Source organism: Cottoperca gobio, chromosome 5 (assembly GCF_900634415.1).
Source record: "Cottoperca gobio chromosome 5, fCotGob3.1, whole genome shotgun sequence".
Lineage (NCBI taxonomy): Eukaryota > Metazoa > Chordata > Actinopteri > Perciformes > Bovichtidae > Cottoperca > Cottoperca gobio.
Genome location: NC_041359.1, coordinates 7,633,208 through 7,657,458, shown reverse-complemented (window position 1 = coordinate 7,657,458; position 24,251 = coordinate 7,633,208). Strand labels below are relative to the sequence as shown.

The window sequence follows — 24,251 nt, the reverse complement described above, 5'->3', positions numbered from 1 at the left end:
ATAATTAAACAAAGAAGAAAATCAAGTCAAGTCAATCTTTCTTTATATTGCGCCATATCATATCAGAAGTTATCTCAAGACACGTTTCATAAAGAGCAGGTCTACATTGTATTCTTTAAATAAAATACATTTTAAAAAGACAGAAATCGGGTCTGTCTCTCTATTTAGGCAGATTTATACCTGAGCCATCTTCTTTCCGTTTTCTAATGACCTTACTGTCCTCTGATGACTGCTACAGTTCCTCTGAGTGCATCTGTCAGATATGTTCTGAAAGTTTATTTATCTGGTGATCCCTGTCACACCTTAGTTCATTTCTATTCAACATAGAAAGAACAACTCCTAAAAGGCTGCACAGGTAATAGTTTAGGTGTGTCATAATGCACAGTTATGCAATCCACTTCTAAACAATTACCTCAGATCAATTTGTAGAGATTTGCTTTTAATTTGAAACTAAAGACTGTCTAACTTCTGCTGAAAAGGCCTGCTTAATCAATCGAGTTACTACTAATCTGTTACACAACTAAACGTGGAACATTTCAAAGAAGGTACTTCCTTTTACAGAAACGGCAGAAAGACAAGTTCTGCATGTTGCCTCTGAAAACGTCCAGACTCTTCCTGTTGTATTCCTATGTATGGCTTGAAGGATGAATATGTGGTTTCCTGAACGCCGTATGATCTATTTTATGTATTAAAGGAATTATAGAGTTTGTTACACATTACTGTACATACAGTATATTCTATAGGCTACTGTTTCCTGCAATGTAGCCTATATATACACACAGTGGTGTAACTAAGTACACTTACTCAAGTACTGTTCTTAAGTACAATAATTGACATACTTGTACTTTACTTGAGTATACTTCTACTCCACTACATCTCGGAGGGAAGTATTTAATTTTTTTATCCACTACATTTATCTGACAGCTTACTTTTTACATAAATACACATAATATACTTATATGATGCAGTACTTTACTACTAATTATATACACACAAAGTATCTAAAAATAGCTCAATGTTGACGAACTACTAAATTTAAATGCGAATACTAAAATACATGTTCTGTTAGTGCTAAAAACAAAATAATATGACATTCTATAATAATATAACACTGTACCTTTACTCTTGATACTTTAGGTACATTTTGCAGATAATACTTCTGCACTTTTACTTAAGTAACATTTGGAATTCAGGACTTTCATTTGTAGTGGAGTCTTTTTAGAATATGGTGTTTATACTTTTACTTAAGTAAAAGAGTCTGAACACTTCCTCCACCTCATACAGGTCACGAGAAACGGTATAACTTAAGCGCTGTCAGGACAAGTGGGGACATTTCTCAGCAGTCAAAGGGGGTGTGTGGGGTGTGTAGCAGGGGGCAAGTATAGGCTGCTACCTCACTCCATCCAGATATGGAAAAAAAAAAAGCCTTCCTCCCATCCCTAGGTCCCACACACACAGTAAGTGGGTGTGTGTGTACGGTGGGTGTGCAGGCTGCTGCTGTGACACGCACGTACACATCGCCAGGCAGGCACTGCGCTCCATCAGACAGACGCCGATGATGAGAGGCTGCAGCCGCACCAGACTCACACAGAACCAGGGCACAGCGGGTAAGAGACGTCGCTTTGAAACCTTTTTAGTAGACCCGTGCATTGCAGGAGTTTAAATTGTGCATCTTCAACCGGATGACAGACAGAGAGAGGGGCACGAGCAGCCCTCTCGAGACGTAAACAAGAGCCGATGTGCCCTCGGTGTGCTGGCGCTGTCACCTTTACCCTACATAACAACAACAGGCGACAGTATTTGCTTGTATTATATCAACCAGCCTCATTGGTAACAGCAGCAGTTCTGCTTTAACACAGAGGATGATGAACTGCCAGGCGGATGTTTTTGAGCTGATACCGAAATAAAAAGAAACAATTAAATAAATAATTCGTGTAGCCTGAAGCTGATCTCCCAGGTTTTCACTTATTGTTATTTTCATTTCACTGATCATGATAGAGATGCTGCTGCAGAGACTGATGTTGCATTTTCTGGCTGTTTGTTGTGTTTATGGTTGTTGTGATTGTACGGCTCATACTGCGACGTATGTCTTCTGACCACAGGATGTTGGTTTTGGAGTTAAAGCTGTTTCTCAGCGTGGTGGATGTTGCTTTACTTCTCAGTGTAATGTTACTATATTAGGAAATTACTTATGTCCAGTATAGTACAGGCTAAAGGCTGTTAGCTGCAATCAGAGAACCTGGCAGCTGCTGGGAGGAGGAGCTCGCACGCGCGCGCGCACACACACACACACACACAGCAGTTTCCTGTTCACCATATTTAACCTCAATGAAACTATTTGACTTATTTCCCACAGTGCACATATCAATGACATGACTGCCTGCTGCTGTTTTCACACTGGCTACCCAAGCTTTATGCACATAAAGATACTCAGACACTCAAAGATAAGCTCCTTTAAATAATACATGTTGCCTGATCAACTTTTATGTAGCTGACAAAGTATGTGCCACAGTTTGTATGTCTTCTTCAAAAAACTACACAAGAGTGCGTTTATAGCTGAAAAAGCTAAAAATATACCCCTTGCATGAGTTAGTGTGCCATTTCTTTGTGGACCTGATGAACCTGACACATATTATAGTCCAACAGCAGTCAGGGAATTTGAGAGAGAGTAGGAGCTATTTAATGAGAAAACTTCCATCTCGCCATATGTAGGTCACTGGCCCTGTTGCTCTAAAGACTAAAGCTCGATATGCTCAGTGCATCAGATTGTCCATAAGGAACACGTAAACAGACACAGATACAGTCACTTACCATTATATTAGGCACACCTGCAGTCTTATTCAATCCAATACAAACTCCTCTGCAAAATGTCATGTCTTTGTAAAGCGTATAATGGACCCTTTTTGTTGACACTGGATTTATCTCCATGGTAATTTCTTGCGTTGTTCTTGAGTTGCTAGACTGCATTCATCTGAAAGGTACTCTGCTCACCTGGAGATGGACAGACTAGTGGAAACACCATTATGCAAATCTTCTGACTCCACACAATCTGAACATTGCAACATCAATAGGAAACATAGACATTTGTTTCAGGGCTGTTGAGTTGGTTTGCATTACAGGTGTTTCTTATACACTGGTACTGTCCAAGCCTGGAATAACACACAGAGAGGGAGAGGGAGAGTAATGCTGCCATCTCATGGACACTGTCAGCTCATGCTTGTTAGGATTGCATTGAATGCCCTCATTAAGAATAATACAACGTTTACAACATTAGTCATTTATGGATTGCTGATATTATTTGTGAAATCTTGCATTACCATGAGAGATCACATAGATCGCCTTATTGTCACAGTAGATCTGTTTCACTGAAGATCTTTTTTACTGGTCACATAAGCACAGGTGTTACTAACATCAACAATAGCTATATGAATGTTCCAGTAAGTCATGACAGTGAGCCAGCATGCACAATAGTATGCCAGGACCCTGAAACCGAAGAAGCTACATGAAACGCAGTCATCATTAAAGGTCCAGTGTGTAGGATTTAGGGGCATCTAGTGGTGAGGTTGCACATTGCAACCAACTGAATACCCCTCCACTCACCTCTCCATTTAAAAGTGTGTTGGATAACTTACAGTGGCCTTCAGATAGATAGATAGATACTTTATTTACCCGAGGGAAATTCAGGCATCCAGTAGCTTAAAACATGACATACAACAATTGCCCATCTACCCCCCTCCCCCCCGCCATTACAAATGTACATTTCAAATAAAAAGTAAAATAAAATAAAAAGTTAAATTAAGTGATAAAGTGATAAATGTTAGAAATACAATAAAACTGTTATAAATACAAAGTGAAAGTGAAAGTACAGGCTGTTGTGATTTGAAATTGAATTGAATCTGAATCCACGGCCATCACCAGGAGGAGTTGTATAGTCTTATGTCCAGGGGGACAAAAGAGTTGTTGAGCCTGTCTGTGGAGCAGGACAGGGACAGCAGTCTGCCGCTGAACACGCTCCTCTGCCGGGTGAGTGTGCTGTGCAGAGGGTGGTGGTAACGTAAAGAATTGATAGGTCATCTCTAGAGCCAGAGTTTGGTTTTTCTGCTCTGGGCTACTGTAGAACATGGCGGTGCAACATGGCGGACCCAATGTTGATATGAAGTTCTCATTCTAAGGTAACAAAACATGATTCTTTGTTTCGGGTGAATATACACAAATGAAAAGATCCCCCTAAATAAACACTGGTCCTTTAATGTTATTATTTACACATTTGCTTTTCCAGCTGTGACATGTCAAAATATCTTCTGTGGAAAAAGTATCTATTGCAAGAACACTTTATAATTAGCAGGAACGCTGAAAAGGGACAGTTTTCAATACTGAAAGTAGTGGTTTACTTTGTATCCTATCCCCGTATACGTTTGCCTTCTTTTCAAGTGACCGGGAGTATATAACACATTTCCAAAAGCCATATTCCAAATTTTAAGCAACCATTAAAACAAACCACTGTGTTGTGGTAAGGCCCAACATTATGCCATCTTTAAGCAGTATTAAACATGTTGAACACACCCACACAGGTGAGTCATTATGGCCAATTAGACCTCAGCTCAGGCTGAAGTTGGGCATATGTCACTAAACTCAGTGAACAAAAAAGAACGATTAAGGTGTCATTTGTCCCACCGTAACAGGTAGGCCTACAGCAAAAGACTGAGGGAATCAAGCACAATCCGTCCACACCCACACACTATTGAGAAGAGGTGAAATCAGGCAACATAACAGGTGTTACTCCCCCTTTGTGGGTGGACCATGGGTTACTTTTCTAACTGTTTAGTTTGTCCTGCTGGCCCCGGGAGTTTAGGAGAATATTTACCTTGCAGGAAAGTGTAACTAATAACCAAAGATGACTCAGTTCCATGCAGCCATCATCAGTGTTATTAGTTACACCTGTGCCTATCCTGCTGCGACGTGTCCACGCCTACAGCCAAAACGTCTTTTGTGAAAAAGGTCTGTATTAAAGTAACAAACTCCTTCAGCATCTTGCATACGTTTAAAACATCCAGAATTATTACCGTACCTGCCGTGTTGGAGTTGCAGCTACATGGTTAACCAATTGTACTGTTGTTGCGGTAATAAATACATCTAAAACAATGTGCTGTTGATGCATTTTCAGTTTTCACGCGTCGCTAAATTGTTTTATACCCCTGCGCCCTAAAAGCATACACTTGTGTTTTGTAGCTGAGCACTCCGCACAGCTCACGTCACTTGCGGTAAAGTAGAATATTTCCTGCGCCCGTACTGCGGTCACTACGGCCGACCGTTGGCCACACCAGAGCACGTGACAGCAGCAGCACTGAGGGAGAGACCGGGCGGCCGGATCATCTCCATCACCGCAGAGCGGATGAAGCGCCGGTCACATTCAGAGCAGCATCACGGGAAAAGGCCCCGTTTTCCCGGCGCGGCAGCCTCCACCTCACCGCAAGACGAAATGGAGGACAAAACACCGTCAAATCCGCGGGAACTCACCCAAAACCCCCTCAAGAAGATCTGGATGCCGTGTAAAAATGGCCTTCCTGAAAAACATATTTCTCAAAGAAAGGGTGCGTATGAAGACGCGGCGTCAGTTGTTAGCATATGTCACCTATGTATATTTCAGCGGTGGTGGTTGAATGAGTATCAACAGATATCTATCATTTCTTTCTTCTCGAGGGTTGTTGTCCGCATTTGTAAGCACGTAGCTTGAAGCTCTGTGCTAATATAAATAATTAACGATAATCCGCCCCCTGCATGTAGCATATATCTCAACCTGCTGTGATGTGTTAGCTAACCTTACCACGGCTATACACGCGTGGACCACAGCCACAGAGTTCAGATGTCTTGCTGTTTCTGCAGCTTTCTGATTCACACAGTTATGTAAGTATTCACATGATGAAGGCTGCTCGCATGGAGGAGAAAGGACTGGCACTAGGTCTGTCCTACTTCATTGTCACTGTGTGCTGTTGGTAAACAGGAATTGTGTCCCTGCAGTCATGTGAGTGATGATTTGCCCCCTGTGGATGTGTTGTTACATTTTTATCTGCGCTCATATTGGTCACTTTCCTGTATGGTCAGTGTCTCATAACACTGTGGACTGTTGAATCAATTGACTTTAAAATGCTAAATGAAATGTGTTTGGTTGGAGTAAAGTTGGTTGGCAAAGTAACAATCGGGGAGGTACATGTAATGTATGTAATGCACACACTAAACCTGTTTGGACACACTGTTGTGCCGTCCTCTGGTTGCTTAAGTGTCTTCCATGCTTTTACAGACAGTGAATGTTGTAAACATGGACATTATCTTTCAAGAACATTCTTATGAAGTATCACCCATTAAAAACTATGTCGCTCTCTGACCCAGTCACCTGTGCAAACACTGCGGTCAGAGTGAGCAAACGAGCTGGTTTCTCTCTCCAGATGTCTGGAGTAGCTAAAGTGCAGCATTTCACAACTCATCGGGCACAGCCTGGTGACCTCTGCTCCTGGCTGACTGCAGTCTCAGTGGTGTGATGTCATGGCAGATAACTCTGGATTACACACACTGGGGGCGGCTGTGTCTCCGGAGGTTGAGTGGTCGTCCACCGGCCGGAGTGCTAGTGGCTCGTTCCTCGGCCCCTGCAGTCAACATGACGGTGTCCTTGGGCTCATACAGTATGGTAGCACATGACTGACTTTCTCCATCTTTCTTTCCAGTATGCATGACCAACTGTCCCACCCTGATAGTGACAGTGGGCCTTCCTGCCAGGGGGAAGACCTATATCTCCAAGAAGCTGACCCGCTATCTTAACTGGATCGGAGTGCCCACCAGAGGTATGGGCTCTCGGGCTCCTGTGAATAGTATTGTAGAAGCATCCATTCTAGAGAATAAAAGGATTTTATGTGCATCACATGTTTCATGCTAAGACAAAGATGATCTCAAGTATCTTTGCCTCCAACTCTCCCATAGAGTTTAACGTCGGGCAGTACAGGAGAGAGTTTGTGAAGATCTACAAGTCCTTCGAGTTCTTCCGTCCAGACAACGAAGAGGGGTTAAAGATCAGACGGTATGAGTGGCAACTGTCCTCGAGCTGCATTAGCAATTTATTTAGCCACCAATCACGTGACATTTTCTGACTGTTCTCTGTGATCTTTACAGACAATGTGCCTCAGCAGCGTTGAACGATGTGCGGCAGTATCTCACAGAAGAAGGAGGCCAAGTGGCGGTGGGTCAAATGTTGAATGCTGTTTTGGTTTAGAAGACTCTAATAGTGTCCCGCTGCTATTGTATCCTGATTATTGTTTCTGGCGTACACAATGTTAGGCGTCACTTCTTTCTTCAAGCCCTGGACCGGAAAGGGTCTGGCAGAGGAGGTGGGCCCGAGCCTCAAGCTCAGCATCTAGACCCTTCTCAAAGTATCAGGGAGATCAAACACTGCCATGTTAAAAGGCTAATCTAGTTTTGTTCTGTGTTAAACAGGTTTTTGATGCAACAAACACCACCAGAGAAAGGAGGGAAACCATCGTCCAGTTTGCAGAGCAGAATGGATTTAAGGTAACTTGTTGGGTCACAATTCTGAGAGGACATAGTGCATTAGTTCATTCATACTTAAGCTTGATCCTCCTTCTCTTCTCTCAGGTGTTCTTCGTGGAGTCTGTGTGTGAAGACCCAGATGTCATACAGGAGAACATAGTGGTAAGTGTTTGAGTTTATCTGTTTATTTAATCTCAAGAGAAAAGGAACGTACGTCACTCCTTTGCCTGTTTCTCTGTTTAGCAAGTGAAGCTGGGTAGCCCCGACTACACCAACTGCAACACAGACGAAGCCGTGGAAGATTTCTTGAAGAGGATCAAGTGTTATGAAAACTCCTACGAGACGCTGGATGAAGTCCTGGACAGGTGAGGTGAACGCTGGTGTGGACTGTTTTAGAAAAGACATCCCAGCTTTGCAAAAATATGGAAATAACTAATTTAGCATTAGTCGAGTATTCTCTGACTTTTATTTTCTTAAATCTCAATCTCAAATTAGTTTGGCATTCATTTAATAGTTAGACTATTTGATTAATCTATAAATCTTTGCAGCTCTAGATGTGGCAATAATTTAGTATTTCTTTGTGTCAGTTAGAAAATGTGATTGACATGATGCTAAACAACTTGTTTACTTATGAAAGGCTAAAATAACAACGCTCGCTGACAGGGATACGTGATCTCAGTTCATTTGGCTTCATATTACGGCGCATAAACATTCATTAGACTATAACATTCAGAAACTTATCCAAAGGTTGTTACGACATAACATTTATGTGAGATTGTAGTCCTCTGTGCCAGTGTTGCTTTGCTTTCCGAGTAAGGTCCGGAGTGAAACTGTGCTGAATGAAAGCGCATCACACAAACTGTTTTCACTTCAAATCAAAAGTGAGATCTTAGGCTTTTTTTAGCCGTATTTCTACATTTGCTGATATAAATTATATACATGTTGTAAACATTATCATTTGTTCGTCATTGTTTATAATAGGTTTGCTGTATTTAATTTATATTCCTAAACAAATAATTTCTCAAATCTATACTCGGTCGCATTAAACAATGTTGAACATGAGGCTTAACGTGTCCGTGGTCTCCCTCAGGGACCTGTCCTACATTAAAATCATGGACGTGGGTCAGCGGTTCTTGGTCAACAGGGTGTTGGACCACATCCAGAGCCGGATTGTCTACTATCTCATGAACATTCACATCACGCCGCGCTCCATCTACCTGTGCCGCCACGGCGAGAGCGAGCTCAACGTCAACGGTCGAATCGGAGGAGACTCGGGCCTCACGCCCAGGGGCAAAGCGGTACATCAAACCTTTTCAACAAGACATACGTTTTTTTACTTGACTAGATGTATGTAATGAGTTAATTATACATTTAAATGTTTGTTTTTTCTACTCCATGCAGTTTGGAAAGAAGCTGAGCCAGTTCATCCAGACGCAGGGCATCAGCGACCTGAAGGTGTGGACCAGTCAGATGAAGAGAACCATCCAGACAGCCGAGGCTCTCGACGTGCCCTACGAACAGTGGAAGGTCCTGAACGAGATTGATGCGGTGAGTTCTTTGTTTTTGACCGCTAAGCACAGCTGTTTGCTGACGTGTGCGGTGTTAATGAAGTTTAATCTGTGTGTGTGTGTGTGTGTTGTAATTTTAGGGTGTGTGTGAGGAGATGATGTACGAGGAGATCCAGGATCACTATCCTCTGGAGTTTGCTCTGAGGGACCAGGACAAATACCGCTATCGGTACCCGAAAGGAGAGGTCAGTGTCTGACATTAAATCTAATGATGGGGAGTGGTTGTGTAACTGTTGGTGTGTTTTTTATGACCCATCATCACCCTAAAATACAAAAGGGGAAATCTTCCATTTGAATTAATTAATATAAATAAATAATTAATCAGATTAAATTAGTCTTTTTTTATTGACTCAACTTTGAGTGCTTACAAACTGGGGATTTCTTCAACATCGTTGTCTGTATGAATATGCTGCTGCTACACCGCCCGGTAACACAGGTGCGTGCCTCTCTTTGTAAGCAGAAAATGTTGTTTTTAAAGGCTAAAAGCCAACAAATGTGGACTGAAGCATAATATTTCCTCAGATGAAAACATGTTATTAATATTGGAAATGATAAAGTCCATCTCTTTATCAATGCTTTTGGACTTGAGCTGAAACTAATGATTATTTTCTCAATCCCAGTTTCTCCAAGTCTTTAAATGTTTAGTCTGTCCAAAACCTAAAGAAATATGTTTTGTACTGATATATAAAACAGGGACAGGAAGGACATCTCAATATTTGAGAGGCTGAAACAGCATTTTTGCATTAAAAATGACTTTGATGAGTAATCGATTATTAAAATAGTTGATCAACTAAACAATTCTTCCACTAATCATTGCAGCTCAATTTTGGATTTAACAGCGCTCTGCAGTTGTGGGAAATATTTGGATAACACGAGTCGACGATACCACCACCACTGAAATGTAATTCTACAAATAGTATCATTTACTAAATGTTGATTTAGAATTCAAATCTCCTGTAATATGAATGAAGCTTCTACAGCTCTAGTTCATATTTAACGTTGAAGGATGCTTGTGGACACTTTCCCAGAGTCGCTCCCTTCTGTGTGATTATAAAAACACTCTCTCTCTTAGAAACTCACAGTAACCACAAACACAATTAAACTGCGTCCAGATGGCTACTGTCCACTTACTCTCTGCTAATGAGCCTCGGCTGGGACGAGCAGCCTGTTAGACAGATTTGGATTACAGTTAACAAAGACTTCTTCACATTAGTGTGTGTGTGTGTGTGTGTGCCAAAAATGTGCGGTCAGGTTGTTTACCGTCTGTGTTTCTGAATGCCTGCTGGTCTGCTCTCACCTTAAGTCCATCCCATTACCTCTCCATTAATCTAACAGGAAGATGGATATGGGCATTAGATGGCTGATGTAGGGCTTTGGGGAATCCTGTTAAAGCTAGTGTTGTAGATTTCCACCTGCGTAAATGTCAATCTGTTTAACTGATATTGATTATTCAGCGGATTGTGAAGGAAATGGATTGTAAATACAGATTTACTTTCTCTGCACACGAGCACTTAGTGTGCTCTTTCACAGTGAACATAGTTGGTGTGCTCTTTCACAGTGAACATAGTTAGTGTGCTCTTTCACAGTGAACATAGTTAGTGTGCTCTTTCACAGTGAACATAGTTAGTGTGCTCTTTCACAGTGAACATAGTTAGTGTGCTCTTTCACAGTGAACATAGTTGGTGTGCTCTTTCACAGTGAACATAGTTGGTGTGCTCTTTCACAGTGAACATAGTTGGTGTGCTCTTTCACAGTGAACATAGTTAGTGTGCTCTTTCATAGTGAACATAGTTGGTGTGCTCTTTCACAGTGAACATAGTTAGTGTGCTCTTTCATAGTGAACATAGTTAGTGTGCTCTTTCACAGTGAACATAGTTGGTGTGCTCTTTCACAGTGAACATAGTTAGTGTGCTCTTTCACAGTGAACATAGTTAGTGTAGTGTGCTCTTTCACAGTGAACATAGTTGGTGTGCTCTTTCATAGTGAACATAGTTAGTGTGCTCTTTCATAGTGAACATAGTTAGTGTGCTCTTTCATAGTGAACATAGTTAGTGTGCTCTTTCACAGTGAACATAGTTGGTGTGCTCTTTCATAGTGAACATAGTTAGTGTGCTCTTTCATAGTGAACATAGTTAGTGTGCTCTTTCATAGTGAACATAGTTAGTGTGCTCTTTCACAGTGAACATAGTTGGTGTGCTCTTTCACAGTGAACATAGTTAGTGTGCTCTTTCATAGTGAACATAGTTAGTGTGCTCTTTCATAGTGAACATAGTTGGTGTGCTCTTTCATAGTGAACATAGTTAGTGTGCTCTTTCATAGTGAACATAGTGTGCTCTTTCATAGTGAACATAGTTAGTGTGCTCTTTCATAGTGAACATAGTTAGTGTGCTCTTTCATAGTGAACATAGTTAGTGTGCTCTTTCACAGTGAACATAGTTAGTGTGCTCTTTCATAGTGAACATAGTTAGTGTGCTCTTTCATAGTGAACATAGTTAGTGTGCTCTTTCACTCAAAATAATGATTCCCACATTATATCGGACTCTGCTTTCCGCCTGTCTGATTTTCCTCTTATTGCGTCCCCTCTGACTCAGTCCTATGAGGACCTGGTGCAGCGGTTGGAGCCGGTCATCATGGAGCTGGAGCGGCAAGAGAACGTGCTGGTCGTCTGTCACCAGGCCGTCATGCGCTGCCTGCTGGCCTATTTCCTGGACAAGACGGCAGGTCAGTCCTTAAACTAAACCTCGAGGACGCTGCAGGGTCTTTAAGGAAGGAGCCTCAGCACACATTCAGAAACCTACACAGATGAGACTGAAGTCTGTTTACTTGACTTCTTTAGAAGTTGTTGAACAGCACTGTGGGAAATGTGAGAAGTCACTAAATTCACTTAGTAGAAGTAATGTTTAATACTTATGCAAAATAATTTAAGGTTGAATAAAGATTACATCCCATAATAAGGTAATTGAGGGTAATCTTTTCCTTTTTTCAAGTCGTGCAGCATTTATACCATTTGATGTCATCTTGAATCAGGCACTGGCTGAAAGGTTTGGTACTGTGACACAGTGCCCGTGTGAAGCTGTGACAGCCTTTCATAGTGCACCGATGGGAAGTTTGTTTTACTCGTGGCTGACTGCTTTCATGTAGATCGAAGCACGTCCCATAAAATTATTTTATTTTTCTTACATCCCTTTTTTTTTTACACTTTTATTGTATTCCATAATCTCAAGGTGAATAGGACACTGCACGTACTTTAACGAGCACAGTTGTTAACTCGAGTAATACCTTTTCCACTATTATCCCAGCTAGAAAAATAACAAACATGGATTTAAAATGAGTATTTTCAGGAACCTGTGCGTCTGTCTTCACACAGAGGAGCTGCCCTACCTGAAGTGCCCGCTGCACACCGTGCTGAAGCTAACGCCAGTGGCCTACGGTAGGGCCGGTCTCGTGTTGGCATTAAATGCACATGATAAATTATTTCTGATTAACAGTAATTGCCATCTGAACTAATGAAACAAATCTTCTATCTGCATGCTCAGGCTGTAAGGTGGAGTCCATCAGCTTGAATGTGGACGCAGTCAACACACACAGAGAAAGACCAGAGGTGAGTACAACAGCAAACAGCCACACACGGTACAACCGAGACACTTTGTGCAAGGTCAAACCACATAATCGGTATTTAAATTGTGAAATAGTAATGAGCTCAGGGCAGGTGGGATTATGCGCGGCCACAAAACGTTTGAGGAATATATTTTAGTCTTACATGCTTTTAGGTTGTAGAAAGTCCTCTTTGCAAATGTAAGTTATTTAGCATTCTAAATAGAAATGGCACTGTTGGACCGGGATGAGGGATTTTTACCTGAACATGCTACGGACAGACAAATCAGTTCAAACCTCTTCAGTCTGAACACTGAGTACACTGCACAGGGCCCAAAGAAAAAAGTATTTACAGCCCAATAGCATCGTCATGGTTCAGTAATGACTGTTAATACTTAAATTCTTCTTCTTCTTTTGGGGCCAAAACTATTTGAAATGTAAATAATACATCTGGTGTGTGAATTGTACTGTTGGTAAAACTGCCGTTTATTGAAGGACAGAAAAAACCCATCAATACAACAGGTGACTACAAACCTTTGGACAGAAGGTGTACAGAGTAGTAATTATCAGAGCACAACTGGACACAATGACTAATATTTCTATTGCTTCTAACGTTCCACATTTGCACACGCACACCCTTTAGGTAAATATGCCTCCGAGTTGATCATGGGAGAGTTTCTTACAGGGTTTAGTGCTGAAAAGCTCTGATAAAAGAAGTCACAGGGACAGAACTCGGTAAAATATCAGCAAGTATTATGACGGTGAATTTACAAACCTTGTATGTTTTGTGATGTAAGGCTTAGAAAATCAATCCAATCAGGATAGTTATTCACACTTCCAGGTGTAGTTTGGGATTTCAGATTGTCCATTACCCATGAAGCCCATAAATTGTCCGACCATGAAGCGACTAAATCGTCTGTTTTTCTAAGAAATAAAAACGCACTTCTAAACTTAACACATCTTCCAAACCTTGTCCGGTCTGTGTGCAGTGGATTTCATATATCCCATGTGTTTTGACCCCTCCCTCTCTTTGTGTGTTTTTTTAATTTTTATCAAACAGAACGTAGAAGTGTCGCGGATGTCAAAGGAGGCTTTGCTAACAGTGCCAGCTCACCAATGAGGGAGTGCCCCTCACCCCACCCCCAACCCCATCCACCTCTTACTCTCCTTTACGCACACAGTAACCTTCAGATGCACGATGTACCTGCCAAACTCTGCAACCTCTAGTCCTTCTCCTCCCCCCCCTTTGCTTAAATCGCTCTCTGTTCTTATCTTCTGTTTTTCCTCCACTTATATTTTAAGACGTGATGATGGTGGTAATTGACTGGAATCCAGTTTCTAATTTAGATGATTAATCCTATGACACGGATCTTGTGTCTCGAGTAGGTTCTCCCATTTTTGGAGACTGTCTGGAAAACAGATGAAGGTTTTTTTGAACTGCTGCTGTTGTCCCAACTGTGAAGCGATGAAACTGCAGCACCTTGATTGTTGAAGTAGTGATGTCGTTTGTTTTCTCATTGATCTTGTCTGTTGAAGTGTTAACTTTTAGTTGTTTCATCACTTTATATTTCTGTTGGCAGAAGTCGGGACACTCGTCTCTACTTTTTCAGCATTGCACAACAGAAAACAAAGTTGTGCCTTTTTAAAAAAAATATTTTGCACATAAGAAAAATCTCCTTTTTATTTCCGTATTAAATGTCCTCTATTATAGTTTGTCTAACAATGTAATGAAGTGTTTGTTTTATTGTAACTATGTGAGGTGTTGCAGTATCTTCATCTCTGATCAGAAATAAGTTGAGATATTTCTGTTTGTTTCTAAATAAACTCCACTCAACCATTTCATGTATCCGTACCACACTTTTCTTGTGCTTCATTTTTAGATTATTTGATGATTAGATGTTGTCTTTAATATCTGAAAGTTAGGATCTTGAGTTAAATGCTTTACCTTGATGATAAAGTACGACAAATAGACTGCTGAGCTGGATATTTCTTACTCGTACTGGAGATCAGAAGAGGCCGACTTCCTTCCTATTCGTACTATCCCCAGATCAGCTTCAGTGCCGTGCCTTTCCTTCTTCCTCTTTATTATCATTACATTATTATTACATTATTATTACAGGTCATTTAGCAGACGCTCTTATCCAGAGCGACTTACAGAGTAAACTAACTACAATGGTGATATTGAACTCACGACCATCTGGTGTTCTGTTTGGAAGGCGTACCACTAGGCCACTAGGCTGTCCCCCACCACTTCCTCTGCTGTGACTCGACGCTCATAAGAACGTGCTGTCGTTCATCAGCCCGAACACAACACTCACTGTCACACACTCATTTCTTTCTGCCTCGAGTTTAGAGTGATAACAAAATGCTAATAATACTGGCACTTTGGTAAAAGGCTTATCAGTTCTTGAAAATTAAAGATATTGCAATGTCGAAAAACAAAGTCAAAGTTTACCAGACCTGCTGCCATGTACATGGTGTGACCCAGATAAACGCATCATGAAAGACGAGACGCTCAAACCGTGACATAATTATGCAGGTAACTCGAACTGTTTGATGTTCTTGACTCCCTGTACACATGCAGTGTTTATTCAAGAGGCATCTGACACTGATTCATTCCTCTTTCCAGAATGTGAACATCCATCGTACAACTCAAGACGCCCTGCACACCGTCCCTCCTCACGTCTGACAGTGAGACCTCTCGCTTCCTTTCAACAGACTCTTGTGATTGTATCACTGTTCATGTCCTCACATCCTGCTCTCAGGGGAGACCGCCCGGGTGATGTGCCTCCTCTTCCTCCTTCAACATCTCTGCCCCAAACACACACACACACACGCGCACACACGCGCACGCACACACGCACACACGCACACACACACCTCTGTAACCCTTATGTCCATCTTTTTTGATCTGAAGGAGCTCAACGTGAAGCATTTGTGTGTTGCTATATTGTGCAGCAGTAGAACTAACACTGAGGTATTAATCTTGTGGTTTTATCAAATGATCTTTCTGCTACATGCTCTCGCATCATCATGGAGCTGTATCATGCAATCATTGTTTTATGTAACGGCGTCTTCAGTGATCATTTAAAATGTAAATGCTACAAACCTACTTGGAAAACAATACTATGAAGCTTTTGACTATGTTGTGATTCAATGAATAAATGGGTCATTATTATTTTACTCAGATGGGTTGAATTAAATGATGGCTTTCTTCTGATGATTCAGACCTTTAATGAAATTAGAACAATGTTAATGTGTAAATCACATGGTATTAAATACAATATCATTTGTTGATGTGTGTCATTTATTCAAAATGTGCTTTCTCAATGAATCCATTCATTTAGTCTATAAAATGTCAGAAAATATAAGACATTCAACAATGTTTTGTTTGAACTGTGTGGTGCCATTGAAGACTCAATAAACCAACTAATATTCCCTCTTGAAAATCCAGAACCAGGGTATTTTTGCAAAAACATTGTGAAAGGGTTGCATGTTAGACGTGTTTGTATAATAATGAGTCAGGTGGAACGGTCAAATCAGCGGATGGAGGTTGGATGAGCACGTCTGTCACATGTTGGTTCCCTAAAATGAACTGGTGGAGGCTGCATGAGAATCAGGTGAATTGGCACGGTGTAAATACATGATGAGCATAGGTGTGTGTAACTATCGGAGGCATTGCATGTCCAGCAAATACTCCTGAGAAAATAAGTGACAAAAAAGTATTTATTATTATTTTGAAAATGCCACTTTCTTTTACAATTTATAGTGAAATCATTTGGATTACATTGTAAATGTGAACAAATGCTGTACAACTATAATGGTTCAGTCTGTTGAATAACTTCCCCTTCCTCACAGCTGAAACATCACAGTTGCTGCGTATAAGCTGAGATGTGGCCAAAGTGCTGACTAAAACAACTTCCTCAGAAGCAGATCAAATCCATTTATAGTTTCAGCAGCAGCAGCAGCTCACCATGAATGACACAGAACTTAAACAGGAACACCATAAAAGGTATAAACAACAGACTTTTATTATCTCTCATTATTTTCATACATGTGTTTTGATGCTTTCTTTACAGACAGCTCTTGCTCCGTGAAGTCTGTGATTAAACGCCACAATGTTTGCAAACATGGGTTTCCTGAACAGAGACATTTTGGAGACAAATTTGAAACAACTGTGAAAGAACTCGCAGACTTACATACACAAAATACAAAAACCTGGCCCTGTTTATTTGCATCAACACGTTCTCAATGCCCCTGTATTCATGGCTATCAACTCAATTAATACTTTAAGGACCCGCCTTTGTTTGGGGATTTGTTCTAAGTGGCTGAAAATGAAACTGGTAAATATTTCATTATATAGTCATTGATATTCTTGAGTACAGGGAAATACTCGAGACGGGTGCAAGCGGTGTCATCGGTGGATTGGTCACGTTCCTCTCATCTCCTCGCTGATTGGCTGTTCACTCTGCTCGTGTGCTGATTGGCCGTTGGAGCATTATCCCGGCTTGTGTGGGACCAACACTGTCGTTAGAACTGTGGAGTCAAATCATTTTCCATGTAAGCATTTCTGAACATTTGCACACAATATAGAGCTACGAGTATGACTGATGTACACAGGAGAAAACAAAATAACAATCCAAATTTTAGCCATAGAGAGCAAAGTTTTTTACGTTCTTGAGGAATTCCTCAGCAACGATACGGGCCCTGGCATTAACGGACAGTTTCATCTCGCTGATCTCCTTGTCGATCTCCTCCATGAAGTGGATGACAAAGTCCACCAGCTTGTGTTTGTACATCTGCTCCGTGTGGAAGTTGGTAATCAAGAAGCTAATATCATATCCCTGAAATCACAGAGCAAGGGAGGACGGGAAAAAGAAGTGAGTCGGAGAGAAATCAGACAAAAATATCAGTTGTGGTAATCAAGGGAATATGCATTATAAATATGGAAGTATTCTATATGTTATATTGTTTCTAAGACATGTGTACAAGAAGAGCCCTATGCCATTTAAAAGGTCCCATGTTCCTCTTTTTGGTTTTATTCTTCCTGTATATTGATTCCTCTTTTGTCTCTCACTTATTTTAATCCTATCATACAGATCTTCTCTAACCTCTACTGATTTCCTCCTCAGAATGAAGAAGTTCTCTGCTCTCATCATCATGAAGCGCATGAACTTGTGGCAAAGGATCTTCTCAATCTCATCAGCCTGCCGGGAAGAAGATTTTTTTATTATCACATGTTAGATTGTGAAAGAAAATGTTAAGACATAACCTAAAACAGTCAAAATCCTGCTGTTTTTAATCACCTGCTTGACAGAAATGCTGACTCTGACAGAGTTGATGGATCCTTCAATAAGAACCTTCTCCTTTTCATTACGGCTGATCACCACAGGCTGAAGTAGCAGCTCTTTACTGCTCCTGTAACCACAGCACAATTCAGGCAATACCAATAAACACAGGCCTGTAAGTTTGTGTTTTCTCAATACTGATTAAACCCTGCATGGCCCTATAGACCTTAGAAGTTACAGAAACTTGTTGAAGAACTCTTAATCTTCTCAATGTATTGGGAAGACACCTGCAAACAGGCTGCGGCAAGTCCCCACCAGACAATTTTACAACCTTGCCCATGCTTGTGCCATTTTTTCCCCTCCTAGACTTTCTTATGCAAGTTTGCACAAGTTTGCACTTGTGTGACAGCTGTAGATGATCTGCAAAACAGCTTGCGGGCAGGAGAAACAAGAGGAGAAACTGCACAGCAAGGGGGACAACCAGTGAGACTACTAACTCCAATCACATGTCATCAAACCTACCTGACCTCCACCTCTGGCTTGTTGTGACGCTCCACCACCTGAGAGGAGAAGTTCTCCAGACAGAGGGCCGCTTGCAGGGTGGCCCGCACAGCGTTTAAGTAGGGGCGCAGAGTCGCTGTCTGAGGAAAAATAGAAGATCAATGCAGAGAAGATCTTTTGGGATGGTGCATTTGTTATTTAGATTACATGGTCAAACTGGACCTCCCAGTCTAGTGAGGGTGACAACCAGCAGGGTCAGCCAGGTCATGTTTGATCAGGAACCAAAATGAGCTCTATGCAGGGATGCAGTCATTTACAACACAGATACAGTTTTCCTCCTTTATATATTTTGGGATAGAACAACTAACATTCCTTTTAGATAGAAAAACATGATAGTAATCAGTATCAACTTGAAGCTATCGGTATGAATGTGAGGGTCCTTAGAACATGAACATGATATTGCATGTGATCTAAAGTCCATCAACATCACTCTGCCTATGCCAAACATATACACAACGTTATAACCATGTAGCTAGCAGTCATAGTAACGAAGAGAAAAAGGGGCCGAGAGGAAAAGATATCTCAGCTCGATCACCGTATGAAGGATGCGCGCCCTCTCATTTCACCGTAAACCAACCAGAATCCCCGTCTACGTGAAACACGAAGCTAGCTAGCTAATCTCGCCTTAAATGTAGCCGTAGTTAGTGGAGATAAATGGCAAAAAGATTAAACATACAGATACATTTCGTGCAATAGACTTACCATTTTTCTGCTGTAAAAGACGGAAGTTCCTCAGCCACGCCTGGGACTCCTCTTCCGTAAATCCGACATCGTCTAGTACAGATAGGGTGCGCTAGTTTCTATTTAGGCTTTCTCCTGACAGCAGAAATGTTACTGTTTGCGCTTATCACTCCGCCCAGGTGGAGTATGTTTTCTATAAAACGAGCATACCCTAGGATGCGTCCATTCCGTTCTGCTAATAGGAGGCATATAGTCATTTTACTTTTTGTAACCTGTTTTTGTTAATTCAAATGTGTTAAATAACATCGTGAAAACCTACACATGACCCAGATAAATTGCTCAGTGATGGATTTAGTGGTTAATCTCTTTTATATACAGCATGACACAACATGGTTTGTCCCGACGATACCATTCTAGCATTGAGCTCATTGACATTTCTGCAATTCCTCATTTTTATTTTGTTAGGTGTTAAGATCTGAAATATTCCTTTGATATTTGTAATGTCATGTCATTTTGTTCTAATAGTTGTTATTTTATCGAAAACAGGTTATAACTTAGTTTTAAGTATTTCACACCCCTCATCTAGTCACAATGGTTTCTTCCATCATGGACACCATTCACTGACGGTAAATATCGCTGCTCTAAAAAAATCTAAGATATATATCTGTGGTTTTAGTTAGTACCCTTAAAGTTTTGAAATTTTGAAACGTATTCATGTAAAATGTGTATGTGCAAAATCGTAAAATCACAGCAACCGCAATTTTAATGTACGAGTAATTTGGGCAGTTGGGGCCCAGCGAGCTCGCGTTCTATGACGCAGACTTGCGTGTATTCATTTGCGTGCGTGCTTGAGTGTGTGTTTAATGCGTGTGTATGTGATAGAGAGATGAACTACACTCGGGAAGTGGCACCCCTACTACCACAGTGTGTTTGTGTGTGTGTGTGTGTGTGTGTGTGTGTGTCTTGTTTACTTTTGTTGTTATTATTATACACACACACACACACACACACACACACACACACACACACACACACCAACTGTCCATTATTATTATTATTATTATTATTATTATTATTATTATTATTATTATTATAATATACACACATAGACATAAACATACTAACTGTCTATGTCCTCGTATCAGTTACTTGAGACACTGCCAGGTCTCTGCCACACAGCATCATGAGTGAGTTGAAGGACTGCCCCCCACTGAAATACTACGACTTCAAGCCCGTCGAACATGTCAAGGTGTGTCCCCGCTACACTGCTGTGCTCGGACGTTCAGAGGACGATGGCATCGGCATCGAAGAGCTGGACACCCTGCAGCTGGAGCTGGAGACGCTCCTGTCCTCAGCCAGCCGCCGCCTCCGAGCCCTGGAGGAGCAGAGACAGGTAGGTGAAAGCTGGGAATCCTCCTCTTCATTTAATTTGTATGGAGTTGCCATCCCAAGTCAGTTCCCCGTCATTGTGAATCCAAAATGAAGAAACCAAATGGGCCATTGTTCACATTGCCCCTCTCCTCCCCTTCTCTGCTGCCTCTCAGATCCTCACAGACTGGCAGGACAAGAAGGGAGACAAGCGCTTTCTGAAGCTGGGAAAAGACCCAGACCCTGCTGCCTCTTCTCGCCACAAACCAAAGAAGCAGAAGTTGGACGGCAAAGGCAGTCACGCTCCAGGGCCAGGTCCTGGCAGACCCAAATCCAAAAACCTGCAGCCTAAAGTCCAAGAGTATGAATTTACTGATGATCCACAAGACATTCCCCGCATTCCTAAAAATGATGCACCAAACAGGTCAGCAACAACAGCTCTTCATTATATCAATATCTCTTATTTCTGGATTTGCTTTGCCTCAGTGTTTTTCCTTTTTGGTCTTCAAGTCATATCAGACTTTATTCATCTTATTAGTGAGGCTAGTCTCCCACAAGTGTGCTGAATTAAGGTTATGTGAATGAATGTTGTTCTGGCAAGGTATCTTTGTGTTTGACATGTTTTTTTATTTCAGATTTTGGGCATCAGTCGAGCCATATTGTGCCGATATCACAAATGAAGAGATACGATTGCTGGAAGACCTTCTGAAACCCCCAGAGGATGAGGCCGAGTATTTCAAAGTACGAAATAGAAACCCATGTCTGTTATGTTATACCTAAATTTACTGAAGGCATGGCCAAAGTTCTGGGTATTTTTATTGTGTTAAGTAAAATGTATAATTTTCAAAGTGTGTTGAGCTTTGGTACTGTCTGTTAACTGTAGACACCAGCTCTGGGGAAACATTACTCTCAGCGGTGGGCTCAAGAAGATCTGCTGGAGGAGCAGAGGGAAGGAGCACGAGCCACCGACAAGAAGAAGAGCCTCATGGGAGGGCCGCTGTCTGAGCTGGATGCAAAAGGTGAGGGAGGACTGCAGTCTGTGCCTTCAATGACTGCACATGGGCCAATTTTCCCTTAGGATTAATATACTGCATGAGCATGTATCCACCTTAATATTCACCTTCATGTGAACTGCTGTAGATGTGGAGTCCCTGTTGAAAAAGTCTGAGTCCCAACATGACTCTCCAGAAGACGGATGTCCCTTCGGTCCTCTTACACAGCGTCTGCTCCAGGCCCTTGTAGAGGTCAGTATGCTGTGAGCATGTCAACTGATAAAACTTCCAATAATACAAATGACTGATGAGTGAGATAGGGCATCTGAAATTTACATGAGCATATTTTTTTGTGTTCTTCCAGGAGAACATTATATCCCCCATGGAGGATTCTCCTATACCTGACATTTCAGGGAAGGATGGTACTGATGGTGCCGGGACTTCTCCTCGGAGCCAAGGAAAAGCTTTTAGGTATTTGTATCAGTTCTGCACATTAGATAACTTGGCACGTTGGCAGCCATGTTCACACACCGACCCCAATATCTGACTGTAAACGATTCCTGTCTACAGCCAGGTAATGTCAGAGGAGAGGAGACGTGGGGTCGGTTGACAGGTTTTATTTCCAAACTCAAAAAGTCGCCTCTTAAGGCAGTTTCAAAAATAAGGCTCAGCTCCCTCCTGGCTCAGCCCAGCTCATCTTTGGCCTCCGCAGTCTGTCTAGATCCGCCGCACTCAGAAGGTCGAGCCGCTCCACAGGTATGTCCGGGATCCAGCCTACTGCAACAGAACAGAACCAGGCCATCACCATGCTTTTATAATGTGACTAATTATCTGATTCCGTTCAGCTGTCTGGCCTCCAGCTGGGACACTCCCGTTTCCCCCCAGCAGCTGGCGCCTTAACCACACCCCACATAAGATAATAAACACATGTTCAACCAAGACTGCGGTCATGGGTTAATCCCAGGTCTTTGTGTTTCACAAGACCCAGATCAGCTGTAATTCCATGAACTATACATACATTTACTGAATAGAGTTGTGCTGCAGACACCTGCATGTAAAGTATATTAACGTGTCCCCACACAAACACAGGCGACGCTGCTTGTCTGATTGAGGCTAACACATTATGAATCCAGGACTCCCACATAATGTACTAATCAGCAACAGTGGTTATTTTGACGATGGTTGATGAAACGTTGATAATATATACATGGAGGAAAGCCCCGCCTCCCCCCGGAGCATCTAGCACGAGTGAGGCCAGAGGCAAATGATGCTGCGGTTAAACTTGTGCAAGTAACGCAACGTGGAAATTTGCTTTGCGTTCGGTGTGAAGGCACTATTACACCATCCTAAACTTTACTTCACTCTTTGCCATATATCTTATATCTTCGGTCTTTCTTTACCCCCTCCAGTGTTACTCACACACGCTCCCTGGAGGCTCGGATCAAAGAGGAGCTGGTGGCTCAGGGGCTGCTGGACTCCGAGGAGCGACCTGGACCAGGAGGAGACTCTGAGGACGAAGTCCTGGCAGAGCTGCAGAAGAGGCAAGCAGAGCTCAAAGCCCTGGGTGCTCACAACAGAGCCCGCAAGCAGGAGCTGCTCCGGTGAGGCAACAATAGATATATTTACCATGAAGTAAGCTGTACATCAAGTAAAGTGTGATCCACGATCAGCTGTTAACATTAACTTTTGTATTTGATGCTGCCTCACAGGTTGGCGAAAGAGGAAATGCGCAAGCAGGAGCTGAGGCAGAGAGTCAGGGTGTCTGACAACGAGGTCATGGAGGGATTTCGGCGAATCATGGCAGCCAGGCAGAAGAAACGCACTCCAACAAAGAAGGAGAAGGACCAGGCCGTGAAAGCACTGAAGGAGAGGGAGAGCATCCTAAAGTTACTGGATGGTTAGAGGAAGAAATAGTTGTCTGGTTTTTATCCAGAACAAACGTTGGCGTAAGAATCTTTTCCCCACAGATCAGATTGCTGTGACAGCTGCTAGATGGTCAGTGAACAGCTGTATTTCTCATGTGTGACACAGTTTACTGCAGGTCTGCGTGATTTAATTTAGGGACATTCTGCAGTAGTGTTTACGTCATGCAGAATGCTCATTTCATCAGTACGCATCAGAGACTTTTTCCTTCTGTTGAATTTTTTCTGTCAGTTGAATTTTTATGTTTTTTCTTTTTACCATTGTAATGCTATGAAAACAATACACATGAATGTTTGAATAAATCAGTACCACTTAGAGACTTTGTATGTGTATGAAATGTAACATTCAGAGGAGATGCATCATTGCAGTGTGTGCTGGTTAGCAGCATCAGAAACAGAAGATCTGAGTTCGGACTGCTGCTACCGATTGAATTATTGGGTAAAAATCAAATAATAATGTTTTTATGTTTATCGTTGACCATTTTCCATAACTACCATAGTGCAGAGACAGAAAGTAAGATTGTACTTACTGTACCTTTTAAAACCAAGGGTCTTTTATTAGTGAGGTAGTGGCAGGATCACAATGCTGGACTCTACTTTGGTCATAAAGACAATTTTTGTTTTTCACCATAAACAACAAATCAATATATATATATATATATATATACATGTGTGTGTATATATATATATATATATATATATATATATATGTATATATGTATATATATATGTATGTATGTA

General features: G+C 41.7%; 3 protein-coding genes across 10 annotated transcripts; 2 read left to right on the top strand and 1 right to left on the bottom strand.

Moving 5' to 3' along the window:
* The first annotated feature begins 1,458 nt into the window (after nt 1–1,458).
* On the top strand, nt 1,459–16,137 carry pfkfb4a (6-phosphofructo-2-kinase/fructose-2,6-biphosphatase 4a). 8 transcript variants are annotated; one of them, XM_029432586.1, is made up of 14 exons: nt 1,459–1,607; nt 6,720–6,836; nt 6,973–7,069; nt 7,162–7,228; nt 7,483–7,557; nt 7,642–7,698; nt 7,780–7,901; nt 8,627–8,834; nt 8,938–9,084; nt 9,185–9,289; nt 11,696–11,825; nt 12,472–12,534; nt 12,641–12,705; nt 15,328–16,135. In XM_029432586.1, exons 1-14 carry the CDS (start codon nt 1,556–1,558, stop codon nt 15,385–15,387), a joined length of 1,365 nt encoding a protein of 454 aa, XP_029288446.1. In that variant the 5' UTR covers nt 1,459–1,555; the 3' UTR covers nt 15,388–16,135. The 8 variants fall into 8 exon arrangements, 6 of the variants coding, with proteins under 6 accessions (XP_029288446.1, XP_029288445.1, XP_029288447.1 ...); XM_029432585.1 differs by lacking the exon at nt 15,328–16,135 and adding an exon at nt 13,759–14,550; XM_029432587.1 differs by lacking the exons at nt 1,459–1,607; nt 15,328–16,135 and adding exons at nt 4,149–4,172; nt 13,759–14,550.
* Nucleotides 16,138–16,706: 569 nt separating this feature from the next.
* On the bottom strand, nt 16,707–19,399 carry LOC115008776 (actin-related protein 2/3 complex subunit 4-like). Its single transcript, XM_029432589.1, has 6 exons — nt 19,250–19,399; nt 18,509–18,627; nt 18,005–18,116; nt 17,810–17,905; nt 17,372–17,542; nt 16,707–17,234 (listed from the first exon to the last, which is right to left on the bottom strand). The coding sequence occupies exons 1-6, from the start codon at nt 19,250–19,252 to the stop codon at nt 17,229–17,231; spliced, it is 507 nt and encodes a 168-aa protein (XP_029288449.1). The 5' UTR covers nt 19,253–19,399; the 3' UTR covers nt 16,707–17,228.
* Nucleotides 19,400–19,762: 363 nt separating this feature from the next.
* tada3l (transcriptional adaptor 3 (NGG1 homolog, yeast)-like) lies at nt 19,763–23,828 on the top strand. Its single transcript, XM_029432588.1, has 9 exons — nt 19,763–19,854; nt 20,374–20,621; nt 20,773–21,020; nt 21,232–21,337; nt 21,480–21,615; nt 21,737–21,840; nt 21,953–22,059; nt 22,998–23,189; nt 23,298–23,828. Exons 2-9 carry the CDS (start codon nt 20,412–20,414, stop codon nt 23,488–23,490), a joined length of 1,296 nt encoding a protein of 431 aa, XP_029288448.1. The 5' UTR covers nt 19,763–19,854; nt 20,374–20,411; the 3' UTR covers nt 23,491–23,828.
* The last annotated feature ends 423 nt before the right edge of the window (nt 23,829–24,251 follow it).